This window comes from Sorghum bicolor, chromosome 10 (genome assembly GCF_000003195.3).
Source record: "Sorghum bicolor cultivar BTx623 chromosome 10, Sorghum_bicolor_NCBIv3, whole genome shotgun sequence".
Lineage (NCBI taxonomy): Eukaryota > Viridiplantae > Streptophyta > Magnoliopsida > Poales > Poaceae > Sorghum > Sorghum bicolor.
In genome coordinates, this window is record NC_012879.2 from 57,455,230 (window position 1) to 57,482,886 (window position 27,657).

At 48.0% G+C, this 27,657-nt stretch overlaps 1 protein-coding gene across 1 annotated transcript; it reads right to left on the minus strand.

Annotated features, from left to right (window-relative positions):
- LOC8061624 lies at positions 18,927–24,027 on the minus strand. The gene is made up of 4 exons (XM_002438817.2): positions 23,600–24,027; positions 22,417–22,887; positions 19,597–19,699; positions 18,927–19,319 (listed from the first exon to the last, which is right to left on the minus strand). Exons 1-4 carry the CDS (start codon positions 23,960–23,962, stop codon positions 19,210–19,212), a joined length of 1,047 nt encoding a protein of 348 aa, XP_002438862.2. The 5' UTR covers positions 23,963–24,027; the 3' UTR covers positions 18,927–19,209.

A 27,657-nucleotide genomic window follows, 5' to 3' on the forward strand; every position in this document is an offset into this window, starting at 1 on the left:
CGTGCGTTGACAGGGACGGCTAATTAGCCGATCGATCATGGAGCACTACTGCACTAGCGCTGAGCTATTTGTATTCCAACGCTTTTCGGGTTGGCCTGTTTAGATTTGAAATTTTTTTAGCTTAAAGAGGAAAATTTTTGTGGAATTGGGGCCTGTGAACTAAACGGGGTCAAAATGCATGGTCTGCATGCTACTGTGCACGTACTTCCATAGAAGTCCACCAATGACAACTGCAACTGCATGCAACCCAAATTGTGTCAATTTTTTTTTTGCCAAACTAAACATCTAAAATTTTTCACGTACGTCAGACTTCTGAGCTAAAGTTCTAACTACAAAAAATTTTACCACTTTGACCAAAAAATTTCAAATCTAAACGGAGCATAATTTTATTTCAGTAGGGGCTTTGCCCCCCCCTGTTTACTCAAAAAAAAAAATGAACCCGTGCGGTACGGTACGGTACGGGCAGGGCAGGGCGATGATATGAGCTGGCGCCGGAGCTATATATACGACCAGTACCAACCGAGTGCACGTCGCGGCGGCAAGACGTCGTAATGACCCACTCAGCTCCGATCGATCCTCGGCGCCGGCGGGGGCGCGGCGGCCAGCTCGACGTTCAATTCCCTGATTGACTACAGTTATGCTACAGCACCTGATCATCAATTAACGACGATGGACCGACTGCCCTGCTAATGGTTTGAAAACCAACCTAATTAAACCCAAATCAATTCAATCAAGTAGAGTAGCGTATTTCAGAAACCAAAAGAAACCACCCTTTTCACTGTTCAAATCAAACCAACCCAAATTGTTGGTGTTTTCCACCCAAATAAATTAAGATGTTTGACTCTCAATCATTGGCAACCTATTTAATTAGATTCCTCTCTAGCTCTGGTTCTACCTCCTTAGAAAGAAACCGTACTAAACGATTAGTTGAAAGAGCTATTTGGTGAAGGAGTCGAAACTGTTTTAGAGGTGCCATACATATATTGTGACTCTCTAAAGCGGTTCGAGCTCCTGGAGAGAAGTCTTTGGGCAGAAGTCCACCCAAACATACAATATCACCACCAAAGTGGCAAACTACCATTTTTTGGTGTTATACTTCTGCGTGGAGAAATTATAAGTCATTTGAGTGGTTTTTCTCATCGTTCAAGTGGGGGCATGGAAGGATGCAGGAAACTAAGATGCATACTGTTCACACACTGCTTGTTCAGAATAACCACTTTTCAGTACAGCCAGTACTGTGTCCATCGTTGTTGTTTACTAGTATGCACGTATATACTGTTCACGCATTGTATCTTTGACACCTGCGACGTACAATTTGACCATCAACTTTGACCACAAAACATGCCTGCCGCCATGACACTTAGGTCACTTTGTTCGAGAAATTATAAGTCATTTGAACACTGTCGACGAAAGCTATTCGGCAGTCTACCTTGGGGTATACCCACGGTAGTAGTTTATCGGTAGACGGTGCGCAAACTACGAACTCGATGGTGACGCAAGACACGGACAAGCTTTTTATCCAGGTTCGGCCGCCGAGTTGGCGTAATACCTACGTCCTGCGTCTGGTTGTATTGATTTGTGTTGAGAGAATATGATGTGTCCTAGGGGGGTCCCTTGCCCCTCCTTATATAGTCTGGAGGGCAGGGTTACAGATCTGGAAACTAATCCTAGTCGGTTACAATTGCCATGGATAATTCGATATCAATTCCTATTCTAACCGACCAGAATCCTGCTTGATCTCCACATCTTGTTTCCTTGCGCGGAACTCCAGGTTGTCGGATCAAGCTTTGGACTCGTCTCGTAATGGGCCAAGCCTCCTGGCCCAAGTCCAGCCGTAAGGGTATAGGGGTTTATACCCCCACAGCTAGTCCCCGAGCACCATGTATTATGGTGTAACACGCCGTCTTGAGCTTCTTCGATCAGTGAGGCTTGACGCCTTCAGGAAAGTTGCCCGAACAGTTGCAACGGTATTTTGACCAACTCAAAAGACAGTTGATCAACATTGACATTGAAGAAGCAGGTTGTTCGAAGAATGCATGGTGCTCTAAATCAAAAAAGATTTCTTTCCTGGTGAAGTGTGCCCACTTTACTTTTTTGAAAGGTATAAACGTCAAAAAAGCAAGCAAATTAACCGCAAGGTGAAGTGTGCCCACTTAGTCCCCGAGCCTGGTAGTAGGTGACGCAGGCACGTGGTGCCAGGGTCAAAACAAAAGTCCTCAAAGAAATTCTGTAACTGAGATGCATCGCCAGATGCATCGTACCGATGTAGTCCCCGAGCTTGCTGGAAGGCGAAGTATGAACCTTGTAGCAAGGTCTAAAAAGTGGAATTTACCAGTCTGACTGCAATTGAATAGATTAATCGACCAGTCACCAAGCACCAAGTGTTTTTTAGAATCCTGTGTCGCTGTACTGTACGACCAGTCCCCGAGCATCGAGTGCTCGATGGTCGGTGCAGTTTTTTTTTTTTTAAGCGTCTAGCTGAGAGACTGGGCGACCAGTCCCCGGGCATCGAGTGCTCGGTGGTCGGTGCAGTCCTTTAAAGCTTCCAGCTGATAGACTGGACGAGCAGTCCCCGAGCGTCGAGTGCTCGGTGGTCGGCGCAGTCCTTGAAGTTCCGAGCTGATAGACTGGGCGACCAGTCCCCGAGCGTCGAGTGCTCGGTGGTCGGCGCAGTCCTTGAAATTCCAAGCTGATAGACTGGGCGACCAGTCCCCGGGCGTCGAGTGCTCGGTGGTCGGCGTAGTCCTTGAAATTCCGAGCTGATAGACTGGGCGACCAGTCCCCGGGCGTCGAATGCCCGATGGTCGGTGCAGTCCCCGGATTGTTGACTTTCTGGCGTATGTGTCGTCTTGTTTTTTTTTTTGAAAAGATCTTCCCAGTTAACATTGACGTGACGAGACCTCCTGACGGGGTGTCAGACGGATGCATGAAAAGTTGCGCCTGGCAACTTGTGCAACCGCCTTTGCATGGTTTGAGAAAAGGAAACCATCAATTGGTACGAAAAATCCGCCGCATTAATTGTCTATAATCATTGTAAACCGAAACGCCGCGTCCGCCGCATGGCCTGCCCACTTCCCGAGAATACAGGAAGTGGGAGAGGTGGAGTTGCGGGCTTATAAGAGCCTAATAGGTCCGCCTGTACCGCTTTCGCTGCCATTGCCTTCAAACCTTCCGCTCTCATCTTCTCCAATCTCCTGCATCTTCCTAACTCAAGCCCACATTCGCACCTCTAATGGCGAAGAGCGACTCCAGGAAGAGGGCCGAACTGATGGCCAAGGAGTGGAAGAAGTCTCGCAGCACCACAAAATCTCTTGGTGACCTCGTCGATATGGGGCTTCTGCACGGCCCGGAGCTCGGCGGCTGGAGGGCACCGGAGGGGGAGAGCTACCCCGACCCTCACGCCGGTGAGATCGTCGTATTCGAAGATTTCATTAAGAGGGGTTTTGGTGTTCCTGTTCATCCTTTTCTTCAAGGTCTTCTTCTGTATTATGAGATCGGGATTTGCAATCTGCACCCGAACTCAATTCTCCTCATTTCCACCTTTATCCACCTGTGCGAGGCCTATGTTGGCATAGAGCCGCACTTCGATCTTTTTCGGTATCTTTTCTGCTTGAGGAAGAAGGGAGCAGTTGGAGGCTCCAAGGTTGCAGGTGGAGTATACCTCAACCTTCGTGATGGAATGAAGAATCGCTACCTGCACTGCCCATGGAACACTTCCTTGACCGAATGGTACAGGAAGTGGTTCTACATCAGGGAGGAACCGGGCAGCTCCACGTTCTGCGACGTGGGATACATTCCTGAGAAGAGGACGAGCTGGACCGACCGCCCGGAGTTCGACGGTCCAGTGGCGGATCTCATGAAGCTGATCGACTGGTCGCGCCTGGACGGGCTTGGCGTGGTCGGCAACTTCATTTGCCGCCGGGTGATGCCCTGCCAGAAGAGGGTGCACTCGGCGTACGAGTATGCCGGAAGCGCAGACCCGACCAGGATGCGGTCGGAGATCTTGGAGAAAGCGGAGGTACAACAGCTGTTGAACGAGCTGTTTAACTTCGCGGACGGAGGCTTCATCCGTGGCAGTGATCGGGTGCAAGCCTTCAAGTTAGGACGACCAGCACCAAAGGTATGTAGCAGATTCTGTTTTAGCATTCGTATATCGTCGGCAGTTGACTCATCTCTGTTGCTCTTGCAGATCGGCGGTGTCGACCGGTGCACAGTGTATGTATCACTGGCACCGGGGATGGAAAATCCTGCGGGAGAAGACCCGCCAGAAGAGGACGCTGCTCGGTGTACTCATTACACCAGCAGTGAAGAGGACCAAGCCCGCCCCATCCCGACCTCCGAGGAGAGGGTAGCGGGGAAGAGGCCATTGCCGGCAGATCCTTTGCCGGCGGATCTTCCGGCGGAGAGCAGCCAAGCACCGAAGCGTCGTCGGCTCGTGCGGATCGTTGACGATGACGACGACGACGAGGAGGCTGCGCCGTCGTTGGTCCGACGGCCCCGGGGTCGCCCAGATAATGCGCCGGCCGCTACTGATCGAGTGGCCAGCGACGCCCCTGCACCGCAAGTTGTCGAGACGGGGGCGCAGGTGCCGACCGGCCGAGCGAGGAGGAGGTTCACCGCCACCCACCGTCGATCAGACCTGTAAGTGTTCGATTTACGTATTTTTGGACTCCTCTTTGATTTTTTTTTTTGAAATTTGACTTTTGTTCCTGTAGTGCGGCGTCGGATGTCGACCCCGGCCAGGTTGCCAGCCAAGGGACGGGCGAGCCTGCCCGCGGTTCTGGGGATGCGGCCCCCCAGACCACAGAGCAGCCAACAGCTGCAGTCACGCCTGGGAGCGCCGAGGGGCTCCCGAGCGCGGCACCGACTACGACAAGCAGCCCGACCAGGGCTGGAGAGGCTCCCCCAACTGACTCCTCAGGGAAGGGAAGATCGCCGACCGCTCCTCCTGCCGGGGGGAGTGAAGTCCCCACGCCGCCCCGAGCAGGAGCCTCCTCTGCTGCGGGCTCCCCAGGTCTGGTCCAAGGGCCAGTAATACCTGGGACCACCACCGGGGGTGACGCAGCACAGGAGGAGGAAACCCGGGCGGCCTCCGATGATGAGGTGGAAGAGATCGAGGGTCGTCCCCGTGATGGCCGCCAACACGTGTATGTGTGGCGCCAACGCGGGGATCACTTTATCGGGCATGAGGAGCTCGCCGAGACCGAAGAGGCCGCCAGGGTGGAGCGCGCGGCCAAGCGCCTCGTCGACGAAGTCAAGGTAAGCGGCTTTTTGCACTGCTGCACATTCTTTTGCCTTGTCTTGCATGGTCGTTATATGCTTGCTTTGTAGGACGCAATGAAAACGGCGAAGTACCGGAAACGGTGCTTTGACCAGATAGAAGGCGTCATGGCCGAGAACAAGGCCCTTGCCGCGTAGGTAGACCGGTTGCGGGCGGAGGTCGGGGAGAAGGTGGTCGAGATGAGTGCCGAAAAGGAGCGTCGTCTCGACCTCGCTCGTCGTTTGGCCGACCAGTACCGGCTGCAAGAAGGTTAGTCACACGCTCCGAGCAGCTTCGCGTACTTGTATAGTTTGCTTTGCTGACCAGTTTAGGATTCACGCAGACTTGGAAGAGGAGGTGGCGAGCCTCCAACAAGAGAAGGAGCAGCTCAGCCAACAGCTCGCCGGTGCGCTGGAGTCCGGGCGGCGAGCAGGAGAGGAGTTGGGTCGAAAAGACCGGGAGCTATCTGGTAATGGTTGCCGCCTTGTTGGTTACTGCCTGCCCCTTTTTTATGCCGAAAATAACGCTTCGTTTCGTTTGCAGTGCTCAAGGTGAACGCCAAAAAGCACCTGGACGATCTGACCAAGGACCGGGACTCCTGGAAGGTCAACTGTTGCAGGATCTGGAAAGGAGTGTCCCCGGTCCTAGACCTGATCAGTCCCGAGCTCCCGGAGAGCCAGCCCCGCGCGCCGCAGTTGACCCCGGTCGAGAAGGCGCAACGGGCGTGGGACTGGCTCCAGCAGTTTGTGAAGGACGCCGGGGAGTTTGCCGGCGCGCACGTCCTCAGCATGGTGCGCGCCCACTACCCCTTGGTCGACTTGAGCAGGCTGGAGAAGGGGTACCCGAAGGAAGTCGGCCCGCAGGACGCGGACGAGCTTCGGAGTAGTCTGCTGGACTTGTCGTCGACAGTGATCAGCGACATCAATCTGTGCGGAACGGCCACTCCTCCAGACCAGCCGAGCTCAGATAGGTCGGCCAGGGAGTTGTCGGACGCGTCCGTTGCTGGAGATGGGCGGTCGACGCCTGCGGTCTCGACCAGCCAGGCGCCGGTGGCCCCGACCCCTTCGTCCGGGCAGCAGGGCCAGGCGGGTGATCAGCCCGAGCAACTAGGCCAATAGAGTAGTGTGTAGGAATAGACTAGTGTCTGCCCGTCAGGGTATTTATTGTAAACTTTGTATGTAAAGTTTGTAATAAAGTTTACTTTTTGTCATGACTGTTGTTTTGAGCGCTGTAAAAATATCTGAGTGACGTGTCACCGTATTTGTCTTGGTTGTCGCTAAGAGCATCCATTGCAGGAGTTTTGCCGAGTGCTGTGTATGACAAGGTATAGGCAAAAAATAGAGAATTTCATTATCAAAAATTATAAGATACTTACAAAAGAAAGTCATTAAAACTTTATGGATAGAAACGTCGCAGTTTGTCGATGTGCCAAGAGTTAGGCACTCGTGTTCCGTCTGGGTATGCCAATCTGTAGGACGTAGGTCGTGTGACCTCGGTCACCACGAAGGGTCCTTCCCAGGGAGTGGATAGCTTGTGCATTCCCTCCTGGCTTGTTTTCCATCGAAGCACCAAATCGCCGACCACGAAGGATCGGTCCTTGACGTTCCTGTTGTAGTATCGCCTGACTGCCGCGAGATATTTTGCTGTTCGGAGACATGAAACTAAACGCTTTTCCTCCATGCAGTTGATTTCGAGTTCTCTGGCGTTGTCGGCGGTCGCCTGGTCGAAGTGCTCGATTCTAGGGGATCCGAAGTGTATGTCAGACGGCAAGACCGCCTCTGCACCGTATACCATGAAGTAGGGAGACACCCCTGTGTTTCGACTGGTCTGAGTTCGGAGGCCCCAGACCACTGCCGGCAATTCTTTCATCCATCGACCGGGTGCTCTGTCGTTTTCGGTGTACAGCCTTTTCTTTAGGGCGTCAACGATCATTCCGTTAGCACGTTCGACTTGACCGTTGGCACGTGGATGTGCCACTGACACATATTTTATGACTATGCCTCTGTCATCGCAGAAATCTCAAAAAGTGGTGCCAGTAAACTGGGTGCCCAGGTCGGTGATTATGCTGTTCGGGATGCCGAATCTGTGTATGATTTGATTGAGAAACTCCACAGCCTTCTCGGAGGTTGCCTTGACCAGCGGCATGTATTCAATCCACTTGGAGAACTTGTCGATTAACACGAAGACAAACTTGAAATTGCCCGGGGCTGGTTTAAATGGTCCGATCATGTCAAGCCCCCAGCAAGCAAAGGGCCAAGACGACGGGATGGTTTGAATTTCGTGGGCAGGTACGTGGGTCCTCTTAGCGAAAAACTGACATCCTTCGCAATGCCGAACCAGTTTTTCTGCGTCGCCGACCGCGGTTGGCCAATAAAAACCTGCTCGGAAAGCCTTTCCGACCAGCGTTCTAGATGCGGCGTGATTGCCGCAGGATCCAGCGTGTATGTCCTCCAAGAGCTTGATACCATCATCTTGGGGTATGCACTTGAGCAGTACTTCGGAGCTTGCGTTTTTCCGCATGAGTTTTCCGTCGACCAGGATGTAGTTCTTTGATCGTCGGATGAGGCGCTCGTTCTCTGTTTTGTCCTGAAAGCCTATCCCGTCTGATATGTATTTGATGAACGGGGTACGCCAGTCACGCCCGCCGGTTGTCGGAGTGGCGTCATCTATGAGCATTGCCTCGGTGGGTTGCTTGTCGACCAGGGGGGAGCGTACGCTCGGCTCATGGATGTCCTGGACGAAAATACCCCACGGGATTTGGGCCCGAGATGAGCCTAACTTTGACAACGCATCTGCTGCTTGGTTCTTATCCCGGACCACGTGGATGTACTCTATGCCATAGAAGTTAGTTTCCCATCTGCGAATTTCTTTGCAGTAGAGATCCATCTTCTCGTGGGTTGTGTCCCACTCCTTGTTGAGCTGGTTGATGACCAAAGCGGAGTCGCCATAGACGTAGAGGCGCTTGACCCCCAGTTCAACGGCTAGTCGTATGCCATGCAAGCATGCTTCGTATTCGGCGACGTTGTTTGACGCCGAAAAAAGGATCCGAAGGACGTAACAGAGTTTGTCCTTGTTGGGTGATACGAACAATATCCCAGCGCCTGCACCGTTGATGCTCAAGGACCCGTCAAAGAACATTGACCAGTGGTCTGAGACATCGGGAACGGAAGGCTCGTTGAGATCCGTCCATTCGGCAATGAAATCGACCAGGGCTTGAGACTTGACAGTGGTGCGACTCTGGAACTCCAGGGAAAATGGACATAATTCCATTGCCCATTTCACGATTCTGCCATTGGCGTCTTTATTGCGCAGGATGTCCCCGAGAGGGAAACTGGTTGTTACCAGGACTCGATGGCCGTCGAAGTAGTGCTTCAGCTTTCTTGACGTTATCAGGATGGCGTATATAAGCTTCTGTATTTGTGGGTACCTGGCCTTGGACTCGTTTAAGACTTCGCTTATGAAGTAAACGGGTCTCTGGACCTTGAAGACGTGACCTGGTTCATCTCGCTCGACCACTATTGCCGTGGAAACAACCCTGTCGGTTGCAGCAATGTAAAGGAGTAGGTCTTCATTGGGCTGAGGCGCTGTGAGGACAGGTGGTGAAGTGAGGAAGGTCTTAAGCTGAGTGAACGCAGCGTCGGCTTCCTCTGTCCAAGAAAATTTTTCTGACGCTTTCAATAGTTTGAAGAAAGGGAGGCCTTTTTCTCCCAGCCTTGAGATGAAACGACTGAGGGCGGCCATGCATCCGGTTAGCTTCTGAATATCCTTGACGTTCTTCGGTGGTCGCATGTCGAGTACGGCTTTGAATTTTGAAGGGTTTGGTCGTATGCCGTCGCGACTGATGACGTTACCGAGCAGTAGACCGGAAGGAACGCCGAAAATGCATTTCTTGGGATTGAGCTTCCACTTGTACCTATTGAGTGCCTTGAAGGTTCGGTCTAAGTTGTCGATTAGGGTGCTCGCGTCCCTGGTTTTTACGACCACGTCGTCCACATAGGCCTCGACGAGGTCATCGCAAATCTCGTCGTGGAGGCATTGCTGGATGGCCCTTTGATAAGTGGCCCCGGCGTTTTTAAGTCCGAAAGACATGGTAGTATAGCAGTATGCGCCGAAGGGTGTGATGAAGGATGTTTTGATCTGATCTTCTTCCTTTAGCGAGATCTGGTGATAACCAGAGTAGCAATCTAGAAAGGAGAGGAGTTCGCATCCGGCCGTTGAGTCGACCACCTCGTCGATGCGAGGAAGACCAAAAGGATCTTTAGGACAGTGTTTGTTGAGGTCGGTATAATCAACGCACATTCTCCATTCATTATTCTTTTTGCGTACAAGAACCGGATTGGCGAGCCAATCGGGGTGATACACTTCTTTTATGAATCCGGCTGCTAGAAGCCGTGTTATTTCTGTCCTAATAGCCTCCTTTTTGTCACGAGCGAACCGTCGCAGTTTTTGCTTGATTGGTCTTGCGGTCTTCGAGACATTTAAGGAGTGCTCGATCAGGTTTCGTGGGACACCGGGCATGTCTGCGGGTTTCCATGCGAAAACGCTCACGTTGTCCCTTAGAAACCTGACGAGCGCGTCTTCCTATTTTGGATCCAGGTTAGCCCCGATGAGGGCTGTCTTCTCGGGGTTGCCTTCGACCAGCTGCACTTCTTTGTACTCCTTGGATTTTGAGTTCTTTCTGGCTGTCTCCTGCTCAGGTAATCGGAGCTGGTCGGGAGGCAGCTGTGCGGCTTGGTTTGCTGTTTCCGCCATGCGGATTGAGAGGTCGATTGCCTCGGTGATCTTGAAGCTTTCTTCTTCGCAGGTGTACGCGGTGTAGACGTTGCCTCTGATGGTTAGGACACCCTTCTCCGTGGGCATCTTAAGGACTAGGTATGAGTAGTGCGGGACTGCCATGAACTTTGTCAGCGATGGGCGGCCCAGTATGGCGTGATAGGTCCCGTCGAAATCCGCGACTACGAAGTTGATGAACTCCGTCCGGAAGTGATCGGGTGTGCCGAATTGGACAGGCAATGTTATCTGTCCGAGGGGCACCGAACTTTGACCTGGCAAAACCCCCCAGAATTGGGCGTCGTAAGGTTTTAGTTGTGCCGGTGATATCTTGAGGGCGGGCAGGCTGTTGCGGAAAAGGATGTCGATGGAGCTTCCCCCGTCCACGAGCACGCGCTCGAATCTGATGCTATTGATGCAGGGATCAAGAATCAGTGGGAAACGACCCGGCTCTGGGATAGCGGCCCACTGGTCCTTCCTGCTGAACGAGATCTCCCTGTGGGACCACGCGGGAAATTTCGGATCTGCGATCAGCCCGTCCGTGCTGTCTATGTTGAGGCAGGCTCTCTTTAACAGCTTTCTTTCTCGCTTGGACTCAGTGGAGACCTTGCCCCCGAAAATGGAGTGGACCACGTCGGTGGGGCTGACGTATTGGTGTCGGGGGTCCCTGTCTTGGTCCTCATCCTCATCTTCGTGGTCGTGCCCGTCGCGCTTGTTATTTTTCTTGGCGGAGTCCTCTTGGGCGGCCCGTCGTGTATAGATGCTTTTGAGGACGCGGCACTCCTCCATGGTATGGTTAGACTTTGGGTGTAGCTGGCACGGTCCCTTCAACGTTTTGTTGTAGTCGTCTTGGTAGTCCCGTCGTCCATTGGGACGTTTGACCGTATTTACTTCATGGTCGTATTCGCGAGGGCGCTTTCCTCTGGAGTCGTCGCGGCTGTCGCGCCGCCGATCCCAACCCTCTCGGTGATCGCGGTTGTCGGAGCGGCGGTGATTTCTGTTGTCGTAGCGACCACGACCGTCATCTCGCCGGGAAGGCTGGTCGGGGCCTCTCGCATCGTCTCGGATTAGTTTTTCTGCGTCATCAGCATCGGCGTAATTTTTAGCCGTGGCGAGGAGCTCTGCTACCGTTGATGGGCGCTTACGCAACAGCTTGTTCCTCAGCGCTTCATGGAAACGCAAGCCCTTGATAAAGGCTGATATGGCCTCGTCATGAGAAATCTTCGGGATTTTGAGGCGCATATCCGAGAATCGTCGGATGTAATCGCGCAGAGGTTCATTCTTCCTGTCCCTTATCCTTTCAAGGTCATACTTGTTTCCGGGCTGCTCGCATGTGGCGATGAAGTTGTCGATGAAGGCCTGGCGTAGCTCGTCCCAAGAGTCGAAGGAGTCCTCGGGCAAGCCGAGAAGCCACTGATGACCAGCCTGGTCGAGGACTACGGGGAAGTAGTTAGCCATGACGTGCTCATCTCCTGCCGCTGATCGGACGGCGATTTCATAGAGAGTGATCCAGTTCTCTGGATTTTCCTTGCCGTCGTATTTTTTAAGTTTTTCGAGCTTGAAATTGCGGGGCCACACGACCTGGCGGAGGTGTGAGGAGAACTGTCTTAGGCCCGGAGGACCGTGGGTCGCATCGTACTCGATGCGGCGCAGGTTTTCGTGGACTGCTCTCTCTGCGGCGCGCCTGTTGATGCGGTCCCGGGCATCTTTGGGAGGGATGTTGTGGCGGAGATCCCTGTGTTGGTCTTCTTCTTGGCCGCGTACGCCGTGAATTTGCTTGCGGCGGCCATCGGCGTCCCGACCACCATCGTCGCGCCGCGAGTCCCCTCGACGGTTGTCGGGGGAGCGGCTGCGGTGACGCCTGCTGGGTGAGACCTGGCTACGATTAGTCTGGTCGGAGGCGGCTTCCGTATAAGAGACGTCCTGGACTCTCTTGAGTAGAGTGGCCGTCTGTCCCATTGCGGCGATCAGGTGTGCTCGGATGCTGGTCCGGACTCCCTGGCATTTGGGGGTGTTGGGAAGCCGATCCAGGTTGGCCATGGCGACAGCCACGTTGGCGCTTGGCGTTTTGTAGACTGGCTGGTCCCCGACCATGTCAAAGGCATCGTTGAGGTTACTTGGTGGCATCTGTTGTTGCTCGTCCGCACGCCGTCGGGCGCGATCGGCGTTACGCTGTTCGCGGAGTTGCCTCTGGTCATCTGTTTCTCCGTCAACAGCCGGTTCGTCGGCGCTGACATTGAACACAATATCCCCCCGCCGGGGGGGGGGAATATCGGGAATCGGTCGAAACCCGGAGGGTGTGAAGGAAAATCCAGGTCGTAGCCCTCGTCTTCGGTGTTTATAACCTCGGTGGGGACGGAGCCGGTGCTTGAGTTGGTGCTGGAAACCTGGCCGTCCCGTAGCTCTCGGATTGTCACCATGTTGACATGGTGACGATTGTTCCTTGTCGGCGACCAACCCGCCTTGCTGAAAACGGATTGGACATGCTGCGAGTAAACAGAGGCCGAGTTGTTCAGGCCGCGAGGATAGTCTTCCTTTTTGAGCTCGACGGATCGTCCTGAGGAGGTTGAGGTTATCGTCAGGGACGTTCCCAGCCGTTCGTGTGTGGCGACACGAGTTGGCCGGCGGGATTTCGAAAAATCCGCTCGAGCAGCTTGGTCGGGACGGCGCAGAATTTCATCTATCAGTTGGGAAACTTCGAGTAGCTTGGAGTCAGCGCGATCGAGCGCTTGGAGGAGGTCCGAGCAGTCGATCTCCTTTCCCTTGTAGAGTGGGAACGGTGGTCGGGAGCTTGGTGCCGTCACGCGTGTGGTCGGAGACGGCGTGATCTCAGATTGGATCTGGATCCCCTTCGGAACCGTGGTCGCGAAGCCGCCGCTGCACGTCGTCCACGTGATCTGGCCGACGGTGAACGTGAGGCCTTCGGGCACGGTCGCGGAAGCTGGGATCGTGACCATCTTGTTCGCCGGAAAAGTTGCACGCACACCCCCTACCTGGCGCGCCACTGTCGACGAAAGCTAGTCGGCAGTCTACCTTGGGGTATACCCACGGTAGTAGTTTATCGGTAGACGGTGCGCAAACTACGAACTCGATGGTGACGCAAGACACGGACAAGCTTTTTATCCAGGTTCGGCCGCCGAGTTGGCGTAATACCTACGTCCTGCGTCTGGTTGTATTGATTTGTGTTGAGAGAATATGATGTATCCTAGGGGGGTCCCTTGCCCCTCCTTATATAGTCTGGAGGGCAGGGTTACAGATCTGGAAACTAATCCTAGTCGGTTACAATTGCCATGGATAATTCGATATCAATTCCTATTCTAACCGACCAGAATCCTGCTTGATCTCCACATCTTGTTTCCTTGCGCGGAACTCCAGGTTGTCGGATCAAGCTTTGGACTCGTCTCGTAATGGGCCAAGCCTCCTGGCCCAAGTCCAGCCGTAAGGGTATAGGGGTTTATACCCCCACAACCTTCAATTCCCTGATTGACTACAGTTATGCTACAGCACCTGATCATCAATTAACGACGATCGATGGACTGACTGCCCTGCTAATGGTTTGAAAACCAACCTAAACCCAAATCAATTCAATCAACACTATGTGAAAAAAGCTTAAATCCGCATGTCATGTATAAGAACTGTTAAACATGCGTCTGTAATAAGAATTAACACAGACGTCTGTTGAATCACAAGCGTCTGTAATAAGAGTCTCAATAAACACCCGTCTCTGATTATGATGAACACAGACGCGCATTGCACAGGCGAAAATTACAGACGTTTGTTTGGTGTACACGTCTGCAATATTCTTTCCTCAGACGTGCGTTTAAAGAGGTGTCTGTACTATTGTTTTGGAGCTGTGGGCCTCTAGCCGAATTGGGCCTGTTTGAGTTGGGCCTAGTGTCCAGTTGATATTCTTTTATACTAGACATTTTGTATCATAATAGGAACAGTCCCAAAACATTCTTTTAGTCTCTAGTAATTATATAAAGAAAAAGGTCTACATAATCCCCCAAACTATCTAAGGTGGAATACTTCATCCCCCAAAGTATAAAAACGGATATTCTACCCCTGAACTTTCAAAACCGATCAAATAACCCCCTAAAGTGGTTTTAGAGGATGATTTTGTCTTTTTCTTTTTTATTTATTTCCGCTGAATCTTTGAAAAAACATAATAAATCACAGAAAAATCATAAAATGAAAAATTCCATTTTGTTGGACTTATGATGAGTAGATCTACACAATGAATATATAATATGGTATACTTTAGTACAAAGTTTTTGTTGTATATTTAAATCTATATTTTTCTATAATTAAAAAGAATAATTCATATATGTAGTTCCTATGGTTCAATTGTGGTAAATTTTTTATGGTGGGCTCATTATTGTATGCCTGAACTATGGTAAAAGTTTTGTATCCATTGGATCAAGTATAATTTAGTTATAGATTTATTTAACTTTATTCTTGTTAAATCTATGCTTTATCTATAACTATAACTAAGTTATATGTGATCCAATGAGTATAAAATTTTTACCATAGTTCAAGCATACAATAATGAGCCTACCATAAAAATTTTACCACAATTGGACCATAGGAACTACATATATGAATTATTCTAATTAATTACATAAAAACATAGATTTAAAGCTAAAAAAAAACTTTGTACTAAAGTATATCATATTATATATTCACTATTTAGACCTACTCAGTAGTCCAACAAAATTGAATCTTTTATTTTATGACTTTTTGTGATTTATTATGATTTTTCAAAGATTCAACGGAAATAAATAAAAAAGAAAAAGACAAAACCACCCTCTAGAACCACTCGAGGGGATTATTTGACCAGTTTTGAAAGTTCAGAGGGTAGAATATCTGGTTTTATAGTTTGGGGGGTGAGGAATTCCACCCTAAATAGTTTGGGGGGTTATGTAGACTTTTTCCGTTATATAAAAGAGGTCTCTTGCCTTCTCGTTCTTTAACAATGTGACTTCAAAGTCTTCTTCGGTCCAACCCTCGTCTTCCTCTTTATTAAATACACCCTCAAGTACCAGAATGTCCAATTTCACAGATGACTCAGGTCCTGAAGTGACAACATGTCCAGTGTTCGCATCAAGCAGCACAACATGAATCACTGCTCCCTGCTCGCCTTTACGAGGTGCTCGCATTTATTGACTTGACGCAGGTGCTCGCATTTTCTATATATATATTTTAGGATCAAATATGTTATTCTTCTGGTGGTAAATGACACACCCTTAACAGAAAGATGTTTTGTATTTCCTCCATCCCAAATTAAAAGAATCACAAAGATTTATGTCATCAAATAGGTATTGGTTTAACTTTTTTAATACCAAGTTTGACTGGAGTAAAAAAAGTCAAACGATTTACAATTTGGGATGGAGGGAGTACTATCTTATTATATAAATTTGGTCAAATTTAGGATGTTCGGAATTTATAATTCATAGAATGACTTATAATTTAGAATGGAGGGAGTATAATTTTACTATGTAAAGGATACTTATAAGTATATATAACAAAAATTTATGGTTTTCTCTTAATATAAATAAAAACCATAAATTTATACTAATAATATACTAATAAAAATGTTTGATGACAAATGTTAGGGGTAGTAGTAGTAGTAGTAGTAGTAGTAGTAGTAGTAGTAGTAGTAGTAGTAGTAGTTTAATTCTTTTTTGAAATTTGGCATTGTTAAATATTAAAATGTATGTCGACAAAGAGTATACAAAAATATATTAAGGAGTAAAAAGAATTTATAATTCTATGAATTTGAAAATCATATGTATAGAATTTTTATTTTATTTTAGTCCAGAATTGGTACTGTTTAAAAGGATATTTAAAAAAGTATAACAAATAAAGACAAAAAATTGTTAAAAGGATATTTAAAAGTATAACAAATAAAGACAAAAAATTGTGAACCATATGGGCCCATCAAAGGCCATCAGCCTCGCCACACTCAACCGAAAGGGAGCGGGCAGAGCTATTGGCCCAACAGGCCCAATATAGTTCACGATATGCCTTAGGATTCTGTGAGAAGGAGTTCAATCTGGATAGGAGAGCTTCGCTTTTTAAGTTGATTGTTCTGTCCCTGAACTAGCGAGGTGGGATATAAAATTGGCAAGGAATGAGTGCCTGTGACCCCTTGGTGGTGTGTACCATCAGTATTTTGCAAATGGGCCGGCCCAGTTCGATTCGCCTATAACCTAACGAGCACCCGTGACCCCATCCCCTTCCCTTCCGCTTCCCATTCCCCTTCCCATCGAGTTGACCATTTGCAAGAGCCAGCAAAGAGAGGCGCGGCGGTGACGGCGGACTCGCCGGCGTCGAAGATGGCCAGCGGCAGGCGCGGCCACAACTCTCGGACCCAAGCGCGGAACAAGCTCGGCCAGTTCTCCCCTGAGCCGGTCGTGGTCACGGTCACGGACTCCGACTCCAACAACGACTCTGGCTCGTACCTTGACTCCGACTTCGACCGTGACCTCAACGTCAATGAGGCGACAGAGACAACAGCTGTGAAGCCATTGCTATGATTTAGGGTTACACATTTGTCGGCCTAGTTGGGATTTAGGGTTTGAATGGGGGATTTAGGGACAAAATTGGTTTGAATGGGGGATTTAGGGACAACATCATCGGGAAATACTAGAAAGCCAAGCGCGGCGTTGCCGCACTCTTGTTGGACAAACCAGCCAGTGGATTTAGCCTAGTTCTTTTTGCTTGACCGACTGGTTAATATAATTTCTGAATGATTTTAATGATTTCAAAGTATGTGTTATTGTCAATAAGAACGCTCCTTGGTAGCAGACTGCATGATAGGATTAGGAAAAAAAAGAGTTAGAGCACAGGGACATATTCATCTCACAAGTTCATTGACAAGAGAACATTTCATTTAATAGCCTAAGGACATTGAACCAAATGTAGAAACTTATTGTATCTAGTACTTATACAAAATTAGATGACCACTGGCTAATAAATTAGAAGCAATGAAGAAGTTTATTTGTGAACTCGAAACAAATTGACTGTAACTAACAATGTGATTAGCTCTTATCAGCTTCCTTCATTTAGAAATCTTGTGAAGCTCTAAATCTTGTAACAAATTACCGAAAGCTTCAACATCTATCACAACTATGTATCACTGGGATGCTGTATTCCTGTTCTTGCATGTTTGCACTATATGGTACCAGACAGTTATGAACTAGGGAGACTCGCATGTTGTGAATGCTTGTAAAATTGAACTGGTGTTTCCGTAAATATGATTTAGGGTTACACATGGTACACAAATGTACTTAACAGATTTATTCCTTCTAATTTCAAGGCTCCAGGAGCGGCGTCCGGCTCCAAAAGGGCATGCTGCAACACCAATAAGAAGGCTCCAGGAGCGGCGTCTGGGTCCAAAAGGGCATGCCGCACCGCCAACAAGAAGGCTGCAGGGTCCGTTGTCAAGAAGGCCAAAGGGGTAAAATCTGTAGAAGAAATTTTAATTTGCTGCTAAGACTCCTCTACGTATTTAAGCATGTAGTGATAATTAAGGAGATAGGCCAAATGGTTAGCATTTGCTTACATCATTTTTTAGATTTACACTTTACTGATCCATTCTTACTAATTTATTCCAAACAGACCAGCAAGCCATCATCTTTCAACAGTGATACATCGTCTTATGGTTTCTACACCGACCCAAGCGATGACAGCTCCGATGACCTGGCTGACTTATTTGAGAAGGCAATGGAGGACATTGACAAGAGGATCGATAAGCTGTACCGTACTGTCAAGAAGAGGTTTTTTCCAAATGACTAGACTGCATTGTAAAGCGCAACATGTCCAGCTAGTGCATGCATGGTGTAGTAGTGCATGCTAAGTTAGGCTATGCTGGTTCCTGGTGATGCAGATAGTGCATTCTCTTTTGGTGTAGTTCCTGGTGCATGGTGATGCAGACTTATCTTTTGGTGTAAATAAATAAATGTTAGGAAATGAAAAGACTTGTCTGATGGGAATCAGTACTATGTCGTTTAACTGCTTGGACCTAATATATATAAGGCAAATGAGTTGCTTGGACCTAATATTTCTTTGCTTTGTGTGTTGCCTATGTGTCTGACTTGCTCAAAGTTTTGGATGTTAGTTTTTGTGAGGTTTAGACTTTACTGTTGGCATACTCAGAAATAATAGTGCTTAATAAAAAAATGATAGTTCGTGTCTACTGAAATACAAATTTCTCTCAAAACAATGAAAGCATCCACATAGGGATCAAAGAAATAGAAAAAGCTAAATCATTGATCAAAAAAGAACATCATCTGAATCATCTCTCAAAACACTGAAAGGAGGGACGACTCCATCACTTATATAAGTGTCATCTGGGTCTTCGTCTTCATCAAGGAAATCGTGTTCAGGTACAGGCATTGCTGTTGCAAGAGCATGCTCAATAATAGAAGCTTGAACAGTAACCCCATCAAGGCCAGACCTACTCCAAGTCATGACATCTCCAATTTGCTGTTGAACATTCATATCTCCCACACCTACATCACACTATGTAGCAAGCTGAACTTCTCTGAATGTTGATTTATCGATAAATTTCATGCCTACACTAAAATTTGGTACTGAAGTACTACCATCAAATCTTAGGAATACCATACACACCACTACACCAGATGTTTCATCATATTAATCATCACATTCATCGGTGATGCCACACTAGAATCACATTCCTCATTAAGACTAGTAGGACATGGATTGGATGCTCAACATTGACTTCATGTCCTTCATCAAACTACCACCAATCCTTTGGCATTGAATTTCTTCCTTAACTACTTGACATGAGCTCTAATTTGGACTGCATAATCACCGTCCATAACTGAATCAACATGCACAGCTGATTCATTAACTGACAAATCTTGCATAATCAACTCAATATTTTATTCAGTGCAAATGGTGCTAAAAACATCATGGAACCATTCAAAAAATCATTACATGTCCTCAACGAGTAAAAATAAATGTCCTCAAACATACAAAGCTGAAAAATATTACAACATCTACATAAAGCATGCATACTTTGACTCACACGTTTGTCAAGACTTATTCATTAGCCCAAGGGCAATAGTAGGCGCAGAAAAACATGGTGGCAGGCCCTTTCGATGACATTTCTATGCGATTACGAATGAGCATAGTTGAATATCTCCTTTCTACGATGTGCTTTTGCTGCGTTTTGGAGGTCTTGAAGATGATACTTGCTTCCCTTTTGAGTAAGGTAACCGGACCGGTCCACCAGGTGGTACTTCCCTACATGAAGTACCTGCAAGTGTAGAGTGTTTCAATTACAAAAATGTTATAACTACCAGCTATAGAACATAGTCATGCAGCCTAACTTAATTGGTTGTACATTTAAGGCCATATTTTCAAGGTCAAAAAGAGTCATGCAGCCTATAGAACATAGTTGGGCTCATTCTAAACATGTTATGCAGTACTATTGGCCAACTTCCTCTCTACCCATTCCAACCCAGTCAAGAGTGGTTTCCTATACTTAGCCCCACTGCAGTACTTGTCCAGATGCATAGGATACTCATACATACCGTGGCTGAAACCAACTGCATTGTTAATTTTATCTAGGACCAGTTTAAAAAATTGGTCCTCCCATTCATCTTCAGAAACAACCTCATCAAGTTCTGCATCCCTCTGCACAAATTAAAAAAAAACAGTCAGCACTTCTTCAACTCTATATATATGGCAACAACTCACATTCAATAAACGCACATATTTCGATCAATAGTCATCTTGCATATTTCTGTTTTCATTCAGGAATTTAGTTGGAGTACAGAAAAGTAGTAGCAGCAGCTGAACTCTCCTTTCATTTCCAGACTAGAGTTTTACTGGATAACCTATCTGGGACTAATATAAATTGTAAATACAAAGATAACTAAACTTATAAAGATAACTGGGCCGAACTTTCAGCCCATCGGCCCTGGCAGCCTGTTGGCTGCCCATGACAATAATACAAGACATGTCAGAACTAGACCTGCAGTGAACAAATGCCTAGACCAGGCTACAGTGCATGTTTCTCCAAACAGATAGGAAAGCTCGAATTTGTATATGCTTTGGAATTTGTGACTGTAGTTCATATAGTTCAGTATCCGTGTTAAAAACATCTATATTTGTGGATGCTCTTATAGCTCATTATCATCATGGTTTTGGTACTGAACTACTGATATAATAATAACACTATTTCCTGAACATCTCTTTTGATGAATCAAACATGCAGTTCTATATGTGATCAATTTGTTCTATAGTTTCTTTGAAAAGAAAAATGGACCAAACTTGGAAATATGTGGCATAATGTTAAGAATAAACTAGGCACCCAAATTGAGTCCTAAGAAAAACACAACGATCAGTGATAGGCTGAGCTCTTAGGACTAGAAACCGACTAATGTATAGGTGAGAACAGAAACCTACTTATGTATAGGCCTTGGACTGTCGAGACTCGAGAGTTTGTTTCAAATTTCTGTATAGGCTTTCTGTTTGTTTCGAATTTCTGATCCATGCTGTATTCCTCTTATAAAGTTGTGATGGTGACTTCGGGTGAACTGCAATCATCGGATCAATCACTGAATGAATCTTTTTTGCCCCTTTTGCAGTGACTTAGGCTTGCTTGGCCCTCTCTTTTGCCCTTTTGGTGTGCAAAAATCAGTATGGAAAAAGAAGCTATATACTGGTGTGCAGAATTCATTGTGTGGTTATGGTTGTCAATATGGTTGCTGGAAGTAGTGGATGGAAGCTTTGTAAGCATAAGCACTTGACTGAGTTCTATAGGAGCAGCAACACTTGAAAGTAGTTGATGGAAGTAACTGTGTTGTGCTACGTAATTAAACTGCTGTACAATTAAGTTGATTTATGAATGTCTCTTAGCTTCTATGTTTTATTGTGTTTTGAAAATACAATGAACTGCTATGTACGTCATTTTGCTGTTTCGTAGCTGAATGGTGCAGACTGGCTTTCCTAGCTGTGCTGCATCTGCGCAGGGCCGCGAGCACATGGAGCCGGCGTGGAAAACTGCATCTGCGCAGTGACAATGGGGCAGGGCGGGGCGGGCGGGTAGCTTTGGGTTAACCAACCAATATCAGGGCAGGTTGGGGCAGGTTCACTGGATTGTTTTTGTGGGCAGTGGCAGGGCGGGTGGACGACTCGTCAATTGCGCGGTGGGTTGAGTCTGGGGAGGGTTTGCCCCCACTAGCAGGCGTACCCCCTTGTATCATTGTCTGAATCTACCTGTAGGCCGCTGCCTTAGTCTCTGATTTTTTAGAAGAAAAATAAGTGCCATGGATTTGAAACCAAAAAAGAGGAACAAACTGTGCACTGCCAAAACAAAGATGGCACTATGCTGCTACATATGCATTTCTTTTCATGCATCGATGCTGCTTAGTAATTTGCTTGTGTAGTTAGTTGTGTTTCACTTATCAACTCCAACAGAAAAACTAATCTTCCTTTTGCTTAGTATGTTAACCCTTATCAGACTAATTAGTTTTGGCACCATGTTTACAGATCAATGATGTGTAAATGGAGATTTAGGGCAACTACTTGCAAAGCAACACCGGTGGTCTTCTTTTAAGGTTTTGTGGCTGTTATGATGTGTGTGCAGTGACAACATAGCCACCGCCCATTTGCCTCCTTGCAAGGATGGCGGTGTTGGGCTTGGAAGAGCCGGACTATACCCTCTCCCTGCCAAAGTTGCCTTCGCGAGTCATATGGGAATGACAGCATATGCCTGTGGTTTTGTGTGCGTGTCCTATGGTTCAAGTTGGGTTGTTATAATAGAAATGGCAGCATGTGCCTCGAAATGAGAAGGGGGTGAAATCGGTGATGGACAGTGTTTAATTAGTGTTATTCGAAAATACGTAATGTGTATTTACTAAGCTTCTCATGCTTATATCTCATTGTAGAGCTTAGATTTTATTTTCACTGTATTCCAAATCAATGATTCTTGCAATATTGATTTTAACGGAGACTAGCTGAAACTTGATAATTAGTTGCAAGGTCATAAGTGCTTTGCAGTTTAAAATTCACAATAAGATATGACATGAGGCAATTTCTAATTTCATATCTGACTTTGCATCGAATATGGTATGAAGACTTATGATTGGTCACCAAACATCAAGATTGCAATATCTTTTGGGGTAACAATATAACACACTCATAACTATAGTATCATGACATTATGCTTTCCAGTTGCAACGCACTGGAATTTACCTAATACATCATTTCATTGCATGGATAGAAGGGCCTAATGGCCAATGGAAGTGTTTCAAAGGCAATAATTCAGTTAGGACAGCATTGATTTGGCCAGGAAGGAACTTGGATGTTTGAAAAGGATCGCATCGAGAGAATGGCCAAGAACATACCTTTAGGAGTGGTTTGCGTCGGATGCCACGTGGCTGTGATCCACCAAAATCCTCGAACTCGGCATAGTGCTTAACGAGTTTCAACCTTCCAGCCGGGTCGGACGCCATGAAGAACTTGGTCGCACTTTTGGAACAGGCGATATCCATCACATATGGCCACAAATCGGTTTGTTCACTTGCACCACACGCCCTAGCCATCTGCTGCACTTGCTCAATCCTGCTTTCCAGTTTCTTCTGCTTACGATGGAGAAATTCCTGCCTAGATTCCCAGCTGCTCTGCATAATCTCCAGAAGTTCTTTTATTCTCTTGTCAATGGACGTAACTTCTTCTGGGCTCATTGACTTCTCGTTCGGGTAGGATCCAGTGCAGCGTGCGCTGCCGCTGCTCCTACCGACATTGCTCCCAGTGCTGAGCGGGGTTAGGTGGTCACCATCCTCATCTTCTGGCTTGTTCTCATCTTCTGGCTTGTTCTGCAAAACACGAAACAATAGGATCAGAAGCAATAACAGATCAGTAAACCTGGGAATGGTTTGGGCTAAAACCGGGTTTTTAGTTTGGTTTTCATTTGGGTCTTCACGATTTGGGTGAAAACGGGGTAAGGTCAGTGCATTGATTCGATCTGGACTAGCTAGTCAGTGAACCAGTTCGGCGATGGGTCCAGTGTACGTCGTTGTCTGCCGACCGCGACCACGTCCAGGTAGCAGATGAAGCCCTCGCGCACCCGACCCGTGGGCAGCGCGACCACGGCCTCCTTCCTGCCGGCGGCGTGCGTGTTCTGCCAGATGGGGTCGGTCTCGGCCAGGTACTCCAGCAGCAGGGTCCAACCCCGGCCCGAGGAACAGGTCCCCGAGCGTCAGGCCGGCCGTGGCGGCGCGCGAGAAGGGCATGGGCCTCCGGTCTTCCCCGCGGTTCCGCCCGACGCCCGTCCCTCTGCGCAAGGGGCCTCCGGGCGGACAGAAAATACAAACAGATCCCTAGACCCTTTCCAGCAGAAGACACTCCAGAAATCCCCATCACCAGGGATCACAGGCTCCGGCAATCACGGCCGACGACAAGATCGGGTAAGCTCCATCGCGCCAAAGGCTTTGAAGCTAGGAAGCCGCAGAAGACACTCATCCCCGAAGGAAGCACGAGCGATTGGGGTGGGGTAGGGGGTTTCCGCGCAGATCAGGGGAATCATACCTCCAAGGTTTCGGCGCAGGTATATGTTGTGTGGAGGCATGGACGGTAGCTGTTCTCGTTGCCCACGGTGGAGTGGATGCACTTCTCCACTGGTGGCGCCAACGTCCTGGAAGAGGTCCCTGCTGGCGCCGGCGCTGTCGAATTCTTCTCCTTCCTCACCTCAAGCTTCTTCGCCGCGCCCCTCGTTGGCGTGAAGTGGGGCGGTGACGCTGCCCAGGGAAGGCGTTTCTTCTTCAATGCTGAAGAAGAGGGCGCCGACACCTCCTGCTTCACCTCCGTCAATGGGGGCGCGGCCGAGGACGCATCAGCAGGGGTACATCTGCGTGGGCAGTTCACCCCCCCCACCGTCTCTGGGCCCGTCATCTGGAGGGTATTGCTCAAAGGGTATCGAGGGTGGGTGCAATGAATTTAAATAGCCCGGCGGGCGGGGAGAAAAAAAAAGAGATGATGAGGTCTAAAAACGTTTGTTTAGGTAAGGGCTAAAAAGATAGTTTTACCCATAAGAAGAAAAAGTAAAAAAAAATAAAAGTTTTGTTTATTTATTATCATTTGTCTCTTCTATTAGAGCCTTTTACCTATGTGTCAAAAAAAATACACTGAACTGCCATCGGAAAGATCAATCCGACTAGTGTGCCATCTCTCAACTTTATTTTTACCTGTGTTCCCTCCATATTGTGTGAAAGTGCTCCGTTTGGGTGGCCTGCCTAAGCAGCAAAATGTCCAAAATGCCCCCATGTTATTTTTCTCATTTGCTTCCCACCCGCTCCGCCGCAACGCGTCGTATCGGTATCGACGGCTCCGCCCCTCATCCTTCGTCGCCTGCCGCCGCCGCCGCTCGCAGTCCGGCACCCCCCCCCATTCCCCACGCGGCGCGACTCCCCCACCCGGCGCCCTATCTTAATTCCTCCCTACGCTGGTGGCTGCACAGAGCGTGGATTCATCAGAGGATAGGGCGCCGACCCCCCCAGTCCCTCTCCAGCCCTGCGAGTAGCCTCGCCGGCGGACGAGGCACGCCCGCGTCCTTGTGCGGGGATGCGCTGCCAGGGCGGTCGCCGCCGTGTCCATGCTCGTGGGCGTGCGGTCGTGCGGCCAGGGTCGCCCTCGCCACGGTCCCCGTCGCCGCTATCGCGTCCATGCGCGGGGGCGCCCCGCCAGGGCCACGCGGGGTGGAGCGAGACGCTCACCGCCGCCGTTAGCTCCTCCTTCACCTCCTGAGCCGACTCGCGCAACACGGGGCAGGGTTGGAGAAGAGAGAAGACGGTGAGTAGAGGGAGAGGAAAGGAATGGTGAAGGCGCAATAATTCATTTTTTTTGTTTGGAGGTCATACACCTAAATTCTAAAAAAAATAGAGGCCTAATACCTAAGTCAACTTCTTTGAGGGCCTTATACCTAGGCAGATGCGAAATATTTTTATATTTCGCAAATATTGTTCAATCATAGACTAAATAGAGTCAAAATATTCGTCTCACAATTTATACAGACAAGATTCGACATAACAGAGAATCTTGAAAACATCGGTGGAAACTAAACGCTAATTCTCCCAAAATAATAACAGCAAGGAAGGTCCAACATGCGGTCACTTGCGATGTAAAGTGCACTCGTTTGGACTGTAGGAGTGCAAGAACAGGAAAAACTCAGAAATTTTGGATTTGGGGCCAGATTTCTAAATTCAAAAAAGAGGCCAATTTCCTAAGAGCAACTTTTTTAGGCCATTTTCATAATTCTCCCATTTTTGGCCACGCTACATTGTGGCCGGTTTGACAGGTTCGGTCCGCTAGGGGTCGTGGTGCATTCCAATTGCATGTGAATTTGTAGAGCTTACCAACAACACAAACAACATATTAAAATGCTTAAATTATACATAGTGGCGGATCCAGATTGAGACAAAAGGGGCTGATCGCTCCTGTTTGGATCCAAAAAAGACCAGAAAAAAAAAATCAGTGGAGGCGCCGCCGCCGCTGTGTGATGAAACCAAGCCTCGCTGCGTCACGCTGAAGAATGGTCATCCGCCCCTCATCATCAGACTCCCAAAAGAAATGAGACGATAATGAGTTGAGGAGTATGTCGCATAAAGCGGCATACTCACCAGGCATCGTCTCGCTGGTGATGTTCATCCGCCGAGCGAACCTTGTGATTCGCTCGGCGTTAGAAAGGATTGAGCCGTAGCTCCTATGGGAGGAGCTGGCCCTGCCCCTGCCCCTGCCCCTGCCCCTGCCCCTGCCCTGAAAAGCAAGCTTAAACGATTATTTAGGTCATTTCTAAAAAAAACTGCTTTGTGCTGCAATAATACGAAAATACACAGAATATAAAAAACGGTTTTGATTATATGTAGCATTGGAGGCATTTTCCTAAAAAAGTCTTTAAATAGCTTAGCTTTTTGAGGCATTTTTCAATGTTGTTAAAAAATTAATAACATAGGCACCTCCCCATTAGTTAACCCCTTCCTTCTAAAGCCCCCTTCCTTAGGCAGTATATGTTTCAAAATGATATTCTTATGTATTACAATTCTATACTTGCGAAGACTGGACGACGCGGTGCCGACGACAAAGCTTTTCCAGGATTGATTTGGGTCAAGGAGAGAGATGGAGTGTGAGGACACATTTTTGGGTTCCCAGTGGACTCCAACGCAAATTGCATCTTTGGTTTGACTACCCTGTTGGACCATGAATTTGGTTTGACTACCCTGTTGGACCATGAGTTTTTCACCTCAAGCAACGAGGATAACCTATTTTTGGATTTGGGTATGTAATGGCTTGGCCGTTGGAGACGGTCTAACAAGTAAAAGACGTGCCGAAGCATTGCACAAGTTTGATATTTTAATTGTTTTGTGATTAGGAGCAATATGGGCCCTGTTTAGTTCCCTCCAAAAATAAAAAAAATTCAAGATTTCCCGTCATATCGAATCTTGACGCACATGTACGAGGCACTAAATATAGATTAAAATAAAAACTAATTACACAGTTTGTCAAATAAAAACAAAAAAAAGTACGGTCCCCAAAACCCAAAAAATTCGAAAAGGCTACCTGTTGAGGCCGGAAGTTGCTTGCGCCCGGGTTCACCGGCTGCTGCTGCTGCTGCTGCGGGACGTGGCCGGCACCCTCGAATGGGACCGGCGGCCTCTGCTGGAACTGGTCATCGTACGGGACTACGGCTAGTGGCTGCGGTTGGACAGCCGGCGGAACCAGCGGCCCCTGCTGTGGGGCGTGGCCGGCGAAGGGGCCCTGCGGCCACTGCCCCTGCTGGGGGCGTGGCCGGCGAAGGGGCCCTGCGGCCACTGCCCCTGCTGTGGGACGTCTTAGTTGGCCGCGAAGGGATATCCGGGTCGTGGGTATTGGTCCATGACGATTGACGAGGGGAGGTACTGGACGTGTGAGGTCAGTGAGAAAGGGGCCATATAAATAGAGAAGCCAGTATCTCATGCTTTCATCTCAGCCATCCAAGGGGGCACTTTCATCGCAGCCATCCAAGGGGGCACGACCGCAAGAAGGGATCTTAGCCAAAAACCAAGGCCTTGTTTAGACGCGAAAAGATTTTAGTTTTCGCTAGTGTAGTACTTTCGTTTATTTGTAATAAATATTGTTCAATTATAGACTAACTAGAATCAAAAAATTCGTCTCACAATTTACAGGTAAACTGTACAATTAGTTTTTATTTTCGTCTATATTTAATACCTCATGCATACGTCTAAAGATTCGATGTGACGGAGAATCTAAAAAATTTTGCAAAATTTTTTAGAAACTAAACAAGGCAAGGCCCAAAAAGTTTTAAAGATTCCCCGTCACATCAAATCTTCCAGCACATGCATGAAGCATTAAATATAGATAAAAATAAAAACTAATTGCAGAGTTTACTTGTAAATCGTGAGACGAATCTTTTGATTCTAGTTAGTCCATGATTGAACAATATTTGTCACAAAAAACCGAAAGTGATTCAGTAGCAAAATTCAAAATCTTTTCGCATCTAAACAAGGCCTCATTTTGTTTTTCCCATTTGCTATTGGTCTCTCTCTTTTTTAGAGAAATAAAGAGCAATGCATCAAAAAATAGTCTTTGTGCTT